The 10,506-nt window shown below is 54.3% G+C and overlaps 1 protein-coding gene across 1 annotated transcript in view; it reads left to right on the top strand.

The window, feature by feature from the left end:
* Positions 1–56: 56 nt before the first annotated feature.
* RMND5B (required for meiotic nuclear division 5 homolog B) overlaps positions 57–10,506 on the top strand; it is a 15,841-nt gene continuing 5,391 nt past the window's right edge. Inside the window, 4 exon segments of the mRNA XM_006158858.3 lie at positions 57–299; positions 4,513–4,663; positions 8,583–8,728; positions 8,812–8,952. Coding sequence (XP_006158920.1) covers positions 4,525–4,663; positions 8,583–8,728; positions 8,812–8,952 — 426 coding nt within the window. The 5' untranslated portion in view covers positions 57–299; positions 4,513–4,524.

The following is a 10,506-nucleotide window of genomic DNA, read 5'->3' as shown; positions in this document are numbered from 1 at the left end:
GGGCTCCTCGCGGTCGTCCCCCGGGCCGGGCGCTGGGTCCCGCACTCCCAAGGCCATCCGGCCTCGAGGAGCCGCTGGGACTCAGACGTCCGGTCCTAGCCTGTCCCGGCCGGGCGGAGGCGACCAGCTGACCCGGGACCTGGCAGGGCGCTGGAGTCGGGTCTTTGAGGCATGAGTAGGAGTTCGCCAGACGTTTCCCGCTCATGCAGGTGAAACGTCCAGTAGGGGCTGCTGACCACAGCGGTGGGCCTTTGTGAGCCTGTTTTCCTGGCAGAGGGGACAGCCTGAGCAGGCACTGGGTGCGTGGAGAAAGACGGCCGGGTGCTGCGGGGTGACAGGCAGGGCCGAGGAGGAGGTCGCAGAGGCCTGGAGGCTTCCCAGGGTGGGCTCTACCCCAGCTGGGCTCCCGCACTGGCCGGAGCAGGTGGGGCTGGGAGGTGTAAGAAGCTGGAGACTGTCCAGTTCTCTGTCGGGCAGAGGGGACCAGCTCAGGATTTGCACAAACTTGCCCTTCTCCCCACCCAGGAGCCTCCTTGTTTCAGGGGCTAGAGAGCCAGAGCAAGGGGGCCAGCAGGTGGCGTAGTAGGTAGGGCACTGGCCCCCCACATAGTGGTTGCATTTTGAGTCCTGGACCCGACCCGGTGACTCGACACTCACGCCTTGGGCGTGTGCATGCATGTTCAAAATCCCCAGAGGAGACTGGAGAAGGGATTGCAGCGTGGCCATCCCCCCTGGAGGGTGATTGCTCACTCTGTCCCTCTGTCTGTCCAGCAAGTACACGGCCCTATAGCAAAAGAAGAAAAGGGGAGGAGCACAACCCCCATGCATACCTTGGTGAGGACTTAATTTTACTCAGGTCTCTGCCCTCCTGCCCCTCTGCACTTAGGCCCTGTTGGCCAGAGGTTAGGACGGGATACACTGTTTAGTCCTGGGTGCTTACCGAGCACCTCCAAGGAGCTGAGCCCACACCGGGCACTGGGGAGAGAGGGGGCCAGACTCCTGCCCTGGAGCTGCTCACAGTCGGGCGCCGGCCGTGACCAGGCCATGTACCACGGATGAGGGTGCACGTGTGTGGTGTGGGTACGCTCAACAAGTTTGTGAAGCAGAAAAGGAGACGGAGAGCTTCTCAGGGAGCTGACCCCTGAACTATAGCCATGCCCTCCACGCAGGGGAGTTCAGAGGGCACTCTGGATGGGACAGCTTGTGGGAAGTGGCCCAGGGCCATGTCAGGCCTGGCAGGGTTGTGCAAAGGGGAAGACGCTCTGCTGAGTACTCCGGAAGGTGGTCCCTGGTGGGTGAGCTCTGCACCTGGAGACCTTGCACGTGAAACTCCAGTCCCCAGCACTCGGGTCTGTCAGGAGGGTGGCCAGACACGCACACCCTTGGTCTTGGGGAAGACAACGCAGGTGGGGGAGAGGCTCATCCAGGGCTGGCCCCCAGGCTTTTCAGATGGGGTCCCTGCAGGCTTTTTTGCCTAACTTATTTATTTATGTTTAAAGAGTCATTTATTTCTGGGACCAGCAGGTGGCATGGTGGTTAAGGCACTGGACACGCCCACATGGCCAATCAGGGTTTGATTCCCAAACCTGGCGGCTTGCTTTCTCACTTTCCCTCTCTCACTTTCTCTGTGTCTCTCTCTGGTCAAATTAAAATAAATAAATGAATGAATGAATAAAATTAAATAAACAATTTTTAAAAAGAGTTATTTATTTCATTTTATTTACCACTGTTATCCTTTTAATTAGCTATAGGGCATGTACACATGCAGGAGAGAGACAGAGACTGAGAGAAAGTGAGAAAGCAAGGCCCCAGGTCGGGGACTCAAACCATGGTCAACCACGTGGGAGTCCAGTACCTTCACCACCACGCCACCTGCCGACCCCTGTGTGCATGTGTCTCTGGTTTACCGCAGCTGTGTTCTGCCTGGACTCTGCCCCTCTCTCCTTGGTACCTGCTGGGATCTTCCCCGTCCTGTGGCAGCCCAGTTGGTGAGAGCTGCATGGTTCCCTAGACGCAGCCCAGCCTTCTGCTGCAGCTTGCTTTCTCTCGAGGTTAGGCTTTAGACCACGTCCAAATTATCACCACGACATATAATGCTGGGTGGAAGTCCTGCACCCTTTTCCTGCCTCAGCTGTTTAAAAAATTGTCAGAGGGCACCTGTGCTGACTGGAGGGGGAGAGGGTGCCCCATGGCCACGGCGGTGGCCACACCACACCCTTTCTCTTTTCAGGATTTTTAGCATGCATGCACACGTGCCTGGTGTATTTCACAAGCCTCCAGGGCAGGGACTCATTGGCACAGTCAGCTATGTGGGACCCAACCATCTCAACCACCGGGCTGTGAGCTGGCCCACCCGTTTTCTTTTTAAATGATTTATTTTACTTCTTATTTTAAATTTGCTATAGGGCACATATGCTCACTAGAGGTCGGGAAGAAAGCAAGCCACGAGGTCCGGGACTCTAACCAAGGTCAGCCATGTGGGAGTCCAGCACCTTGACCACTATGCCACCTGCAGGCCCCAGGTTTTTTAAATCCAGTTTCAAGATGCTGACTTGGGAACCAGCAATTAGCGTAATGGCTATGTCGCTGGACTCCCACATAGTCGACCGCGGTTCGCATCCCGGACCTGGTGGCTTAAAACTCACGCCGGGCGCGTGTGCGTGCGTGCCCAAGATCCCGAGAGGAGAATGGAGGAGAAGGGATTGTGGTGTGACCATCCCCCCTGGGGGATGATTTCTCGCTTTCTGTCTCTCTGTCTCTCTCTGGCGAGCGCACGCGCCCTATAGTGAAAACCTCTAAAAAAAAAGAAAAAGAAAGAAAAAGATGCTGACTTGCATTCCCCTTGGATAATCTTGGTATCTGTCGGTGTCTGCGGGCCAGACTGTTTGACCCGGTGAGGTCCTGGCCTCCCTTTGCCGTGGTTAATTTTGGCAAATAGTAACCCTTGTCTCCAACACCAGTGAACGTGCCTGTCCCACATCTTCCTGGGCGACAGCTCTCACAGGCCCCATGGTTCGCTTCCTGTCCCTTTGTTAGTGGTTGCTGCCTTCCTTCCCTGGCGGCCAGTGGCCTGGACAGCTGCCCTGAGAGCACCTGTCGGGGAAGCCTGCCCGCCTGGCTTTGGTTCCAGTGCCTCCACTTGGCAGCTGCACGACCTCGGGCAACTTAGTCCTGCTGTGTCAGGCTGTCGCCTACAGAAACTGCACCTGCCTCCTGATACGTCAGTGGGCGAAATGAGCCAACGTTGCGAAGTCACTAGGCCAGAGCCTGACACTTACACCCTTAGGGACTGGTAGCTGTTAGTAATTGTTTCACGCAGCAGCAACAGCTCCGTGAGGTCAGATGCAGTTAGAGTATGTGTCCTCGGAGCAGTGGCCCGAGGTGGAAAGGGCGTGAAACGGAGCGCCTCGGTGGCAGGGAGGGAGGCTGTGTGATGGTGCGAGACCCTCGTCAGGCCGGGGGCAGACTGTCGGACAGGTCATTGCAGGCGATGGACGCTGAAGTCAGGTCCGGCCCTAGAGCGTAGCAGCTAGGCGCTGTGCAGAGGAAGGTGGCTTCCCCACGATCGACAAGGGTTCAAGCCTCAGCCTCCCCGGCTCGAGAACATGTGCATGTTCGTCCCATGGTCCTGGACGTGGGGAGGTGGAGAGTCAGCGGTGAAGGGCTGCAGCGTGGCCAGGCGCACAGGGTCATTCTCTCGGTCCTCCCTCGGCCTGACGTTGCCCCACTGGACTGGCTCTTTCGTGTCAGCTTTTCAAAGTCCCCTTGAGGAAGGGTCTTGGGAGCAGGGGGCAACTGCTGAGGTGAACCACATCCGCCCTGACTGAGGAAGGGGAGCCAGGGAGAGGGCACGGAGCGGGGGAGAGCAGGGAGCTGGCTGGCTGCCCACAGGTGCCCACTCACCATGGGCAGCTGGGAGACAGGCAGAGTGGCGGGCAGAGCCTGTCCTGCCGCCATGGGTGGCACTCAGTCCCTGGGCTGTGTCCCCAGCTGTCAGCACCCCAGGACAGCCTCGTGGTTTCTGTCACTAGTACGTGGAAAACCAGCTGAGAGGCGGTGGCCGGGGCCGGCAGGTGTGGTCGTGGGTGCTGGACCCCCACGTGGCCAACCACAGGTCGAGTCCCGGACCTGGCGGCCAGCTTTCTCACTTTCCTTCTCGCTGTCTCTCTGTCTCTGATGACTATAGCAAGTTTAAAAACTGGTAATAATAATAAATAAACAATGCTTTTCCCCCAAAAAAGTGCATCAGACACAGCACGCAAGCTTTTGCCAGACAGGGTTGTCTGCTGGGGCTGCACGGGCCTGCCCTCTCCCGACAGGGAGTGTAGCGTACCGGAGCCATTCTCACCACGGGGAAGGCCTAGCCCCCGAGCTTACACCAGCTAGGCCGGGGAGCCGTGGGAGGGTGTGTGGGGGTGGACACATGTTGTGGGAATGGTCACGGGGTGAGGAGACGGCGTGGCCCCGCCTTGCCCTGGCTCGGATGGGCCTGACCCCTTTGGCTGTCCCCAGCTGGAGGCTGCCATGGAGCAGTGCGCATGTGTGGAGCGAGAGCTGGACAGAGTCCTGCAGAAGTTCCTGACCTACGGGCAGCACTGCGAGCAGAGCCTGGAGGAGCTGCTGCACCACGTGGCCCGGCTGCGAGCCGAGCTGGCCAGCGCAGGTGAGTGCCCACGCCCCCTCCCTGGGGCGCCTGGCGACGGGTCCCCCAGGAGCAGTGCTTAGGTCACTGGTGCGTGTGTCTCTAGGCCTCCCCAGGCGGATGACGGGAGGGTGGTGCACCTGCGTTCCCAGTACTGGGAGGCCGAGTTAGGAGGACTCGAGTTCAAGGCCAGCCTGGGCAACAGTGTGAGACCCTGGGGAAATCATTGACTTAGCAGATATTATTTCTGTTCATGTTTTGTTTTCAGTTTGCTTTTCTGACTTTGAAGGTGTCTCAGGCTAATTTCAAATTTGCAGGAAAGTTCTAATAGTATGAAGAGCTCCTACGCCGGGGCCAGCTGGTGGCATAGAGGGTTAGGCAGCTGGATCCCATGTGGCCATGTACATAGCTCAAGTCCCAGGTCTGGCAGCTTGAAACACGCCAAGCACACGTGTGTGGGCCCAAGAACCCGAGTGAGCGATTGCCGCCACGCCCTCTATGGGGCGTTTTCCGTTTCCCCCGTGTCTCGGTGGTGAGCACACGCTCCTGTGCCTTCACTGAGACCCACCAGCCAATGTGCTGCCATGTATCGTCTCTCCTGCTTTCTCATTCCTTTGCTTTTTTTTTTTTTTGAAGAGGTTTTTGCTATAGGGCACGTGCGCTCACCAGACAGACAGAGAGAGACAGAGAGATAGAAAGCGAGAAATCACCCCCCGGGGGGATGGTCACACCACAATCCCTTCTCCTCCGTTCTCCTCTCGGGATCTTGGGCACGCACGCACATGCGCCCAGAGTGAGTTTAAGCCACTGGGTCCGGGACACAAACCGCTGGGAGTCCAGCAACATAGCCATTACTCTAACTGCTGGTCCCTCTGAATATTATTACTTTTTAACAGTTTGAAAATAAGATGTAAATACTGTACCCCTTTCCCCTAAATCTTCAGGATATATTTCTTAACATCAGTGTATTCTTTTCTATAATTGTGGTATAATTTTTTTGTACTTTTTAAAAAGAATTATTTAATTTTATTTATTTATTCATTTATTTTTTCATTTGACCAGAGCAAGACACAGAGAGAAAGAGAGAGGGCAAGTGAGAAAGCAAGCCACCAGGTCCAGGACTCAAATCGTGGTCGGCCATGTGGGAGTGTCCAGCGCCTTAACCCCCACGCCACCTGCTGGTCCCAAAATGTGATACAAGTAAAACCAAGCAATGAAACACGAGTATGGTACTATCCTCTAATAACCATAGCGTGCATTTCCCCATTGTTCCAGAAATTTCCAGGAAGCAGATTATCCTAGTCCAGGGTCCAATCCAAGATCACTCACGGCGTTTGGCCTCTCGCGTCTTTTACATGTGGCACATCTCCTCTTCCCTTTGTCTCACGGTATTGCCGTTTCCGCAGCAGGGGGCCGGTTACTTCGCAGAGTGCCCCTCGCCGTGCAGCTTTCCCGTCCTTGGCAGACACGCGTTTCCCAGACTGCTGCATCGGGAGGCCCGGGCCGCTGGCTCCGCGTCCCCGTGTCGGTGGCGGTGACTTGGTTAAGATGGTGTCTGCCAGGTTCCTTCTGTATGGCTCCTACTTTTTTCTTTGTAATCGATTTTTTGTTGTTGTCGTTTTTGCTGTCGGGTGCGTGTGCTCACCAGAGATGGGGAGGCAGTGAGAAGTAAACCCCTACCCCGGGCGGGGGAATGGCCACACCACAACCCCTTCCCCTCTCCTCTCCTCTCGAATTTGGGCACGCATGCTCATATGCCTGTGGTTTCCTTTTTTTGTTTTCTTAAGAATTATTTTATTTATTATTATCCCCCTTCACTGTTTTAATTTGAGAGATGAGGAAAAGGCCTGGGGGAATCGTGCCTGTCTCAGGTTGGAGCCGTTCATGGAACCATAAATCCATCCTTACCCGTCATTGGAGAGTCCCACAGCTATGATGGGCTTCCTGTCTTAGGTGGAAGGACTGAACAGTTATTGGGTTCATCAGACTCTTACCCGTCTTGGGCTAACCGATTCAGCGCCTCAGGCGAGACCAGTATAGGGTGTTGGTCTTCCATAAGTGAGTCAATTTGTTGTTTGAGGACTGACGTGAGCCTATTAAATATAAGAGGTCCCAGTTATGTGGGAGGAGAAAGAGACATCTCAGGGTTTTCATTGTCCCTGGATGGCTTGTTAGAATCAATCTGTTTGATTAATCTTTCTGAGAAACCGGCGATGTTCGCTGGTGCGCAGCCTCCCACACTCCTCCCTTCTCTTCTCGGGATATTGGGCACACACGCACACGTGCCCGCAACCAGTGTATCTCTTAAGCAAGTTCTGTCAGGTGCAGAACTCGCAACGTGGAGTCAGCCACGTGGGGTCCTGCTGCTGTGGCCACCAGGCCACAGGCCAGCCCTGACACTCCCCCTTTCGAATGGATATTGGTGGTCGGCAGAGGTGTGCAGTCCGTACCACGTCCTCACGTCAGAAGACTCTCTTCAGCTGCTCTGTAGGTAAACCTACCCCGGACACCTCAGGTACACGAGTCGTGAAATGGGCCTTCCGTGTCTGACGTCTCTCTTTAGCATTAGTCTTCAAGGTGCGTCCCTGATGGAACTCGTTACCAGTGCCGCATCCCTTTATGCAGTGGAGTAGCCCACTCTGTCAGTCTCTGGGCTCTGGGCTGGCTCCTGTGGGTAGGAATGACGCTGCTGTGAGCACTCGTGTGCCCGGCTCTCTGGACCTGCGTCCTCACCCCTCGTGGGTGTGGAAGTAGAGGACAGCAGGGTCACGTGGGAACCACAGGCTACATATGCCATGGCACGAGCTGGCCCACAGGGAGAGCCAGGTCACCCTCCTTCTGTGGCGGCCTGTGACATCGCAGGTGAAGTGATGGCTCAGGACACGAACTGTCTCGTTCCACCTGACTGGTTCCAAGTGATGCAGTGAAAAAGTGGCAGAATCGGAACAGACACCAAGTATTTTGTGCCAACCCCATAACTTGTGGTTAAGGGAGCTGGATCCCACATAGCCAGCTTCTGTTCAAATCCCAGTCCTGGGAGCTTAAAAGACACGCCTTGTGTGTGTGTGTGTGTGTGTGTGTGTTTGCACGTATGCACACGTGTGTACGCACATGTGCCTAAAATCCCAGCAGGATGGAGGAAGAGGGATTGTGCGTGGCTATACCCCATGGGGGGGTTCTCCCTCCCTCTCTTTCTCTCTGATTATGCATGCTCCCTCTGGCACTTATAATTTTTTTTTAATTTTTTATTTTTTTGGAGAGGTTTTCACTATAGGGCGCATGCGCTCGCCAGACAGACAGAGAGTGACATAGAGACAGAAAGCGAGAAATCACCCCCCGGGGGGATGACCACGCCGCAATCCCTTCTCCTCCATTCTCCTCTCGGGATCTTGGGCATGCACTCACACGTGCCTGGCGTGAGTTTTAAGCCACCGGGTCTGGGACGCGAACCACGGTCAACTACGTGGGAGTCCAGCGACATAGCCATTACGCTCACTGCTGGTTCCCTAATAACTTTTTTAAAAAAGAAATGAAAAAGAAGGACAGCAGATACCATAAGGGTTACATCCCTGGACTCCCACATGGTCCATTGTGGTTCAAGTCCCGGACCTGGCCACTTAAAACTCATACCAGGCCCATGTGCATGTGTGCCCAAGATCCTAAGAGAAGAATAGAGAAGGGATTGCCATGTGGCCATCCCCCTGGGGGGTGATTTCTCTCTTTTTGTCTTTCTGTCTCTCCTTTCTCTCCGGCGAGCACACACACCCTATGGCAAAAATCTCTCTTAAAAAAAAAAGGAAATGGAAAATTAAGAAGCAATATCTCACTCGTGTTCCGGCTGCTTCCTGGGCTGCTGGCTGCCTTCAGAGCAGAGGCGGACAGGGTCTGCCGCTGATGCAGCTGCTCGCCTCCTGTGACCTGGCTCATCCCCGTTTCTCAGCCCTCCAGGGAGCCCCTCTCTCGGCCACCCTCTCCCTGGTGATGTCCCAGTGCTGCCGGAAGATCAGAGACACTGTGCAGAAACTGGCTTCAGACCACAAGGACATTCATAGCAGCGTGTCCCGCGTGGGCAAAGCCATCGACAGGGTGAGCGTGTGGACGGCCCGCGGGGCGTGCAGGGCTCGGCAGGAGTGGGAGCGCCTCGTCACGGCCCTGTCTCTCCTTGTCAGAACTTCGACTCCGAGATCTGCGGGGTGGTGTCCGACGCGGTGTGGGACTCGCGGGAGAAGCAGCAGCAGAGCCTGCAGATGGCCATTGTGGAGCACCTGTACCAGCAGGGCATGCTCGGGGTGGCTGAGGAGCTGTGCCGGGTGAGGCGGCGCGGGCCCTGCTGGCCTGCCGTCCCGTCCCTGCAGTCTTCCTCGGGGCGTGTCCCTTCCTTTGTTTTTGTTTTTGAAGAATTATTTTATTTAACTTTATTTATTTATTTAAATGTGACCAGAGAGGGACAAAATAATAACAATAATTCTTAAAAGAAAAAAAGACATCGACAGTAAAAGATTTCTTTTTTTTGAGGGGGTTTCTTGCTATAGAGCACGTGCACTCACCAGAAAGACCGAGAGAGACAGAGAGACAGAAAGTGAGAAATCACCCCCCAGGGAGGATGGCCACGCCTCAGTCCCTTCTCCTCCATTCTCCTCTTGTGGTCTTGGGGATACACGCATATGCGCCCGGCATGAGTTTAAGCCACCAGGTCCAGGACTCAAACTGCGATCGACTACATGGGAGTCCAGTGACATAGCCATTACGCTAACTGCTGGTCCTGGCAGTAAAAGTAAAGGAGATTTTTCCTAACATAATTAGGATAACTGAAAAGGAATTTTTCTTTTTTTTTTTGGTGAAGTTTTTGCTATAGGACGCATGCGCTCGCCAGAAAGACATAGACAGAGAGACAGAAAGTGAGAAATCACCCCCGGGGGGGATGGCCATGCCGCAGTCCCTTCTCCTCCATTCTCCTCTCAGGATCTTGGTCATGCACGCACACACATGCACCCTGTGTGAGGTTAAGCCGCTGGATCTGAGACTCGAACCGTGGTCAGCTACATGGGAGTCCAGCGACATAGCCATTACACCAACTCCTGGTTCCAAGAATTATTTAATTTTCTTCTTCATCATCTTTTTTTTAAATAGTTGAACAGAGAGCGACAGTGAGAAAGCAAGCTGCCCGGTTTGAGGCTTGAAAGGCTTGAACCACGGCTGGCCGTGTGGGAGCCCAGCCATAACACCTTAACCATCATGCTACCGACTGGCCCCATTCTTTTAAAATTTTCTTTTCTTTAAATAATTATTTGATTTAACTTTATTTATTAATTCATTTATTTCATTTTAATTTGACCATAGAGGGACAGAGGGAGAGAAAAAGAGAGGGAGGGAAAGTGAGAGAACAAGCCGCCAGGTTCAGGACTTGAACTATAGTCGGCCATGTGGGAATTCAGCGTCCTTAACCACCACACCACCTGCTGGCCCTATTTTTTAATTTTCTATAGGACATGTGCACTCACCAGGGAGAAAGACACCACCTGCTGGCCCTATTTTTTAATTTTCTGTAGGACTTGTGCACTCACCAGGGAGAAAGTGAGAGGGACAGGGCCAGTGGATGGTATAATGGTTACTTAACTGGACTCCCACGTAGTTGACTGCCATTCGAGTCCCGAACTTGGTTCAAAAATAACCAGGTGCATGTGTGTGTCCCTAAAATCCCGAATGGAGAATAGAGGAGAAGGGATTACGGCATGGCCATCTCCTCTGGGGGGGTGATTTCTCTCTTTCTATCTCGGTCTCCCTGTCTCTCTGGCGAGTGCACACACCGTATAGCAAAATTACTCTCTGAAAAAAGAGAGAGAAGGAGGGAGGGATAGGGAAAG

The sequence above is a fragment of the Tupaia chinensis genome, unplaced genomic scaffold, assembly GCF_000334495.1.
Source record: "Tupaia chinensis unplaced genomic scaffold, TupChi_1.0 Scaffold000612_1, whole genome shotgun sequence".
Taxonomy (NCBI): Eukaryota; Metazoa; Chordata; class Mammalia; order Scandentia; family Tupaiidae; genus Tupaia; species Tupaia belangeri.
The sequence above is the reverse complement of the archived record's forward strand: the minus strand, read 5'-3'. Positions and strand labels throughout refer to the sequence as shown.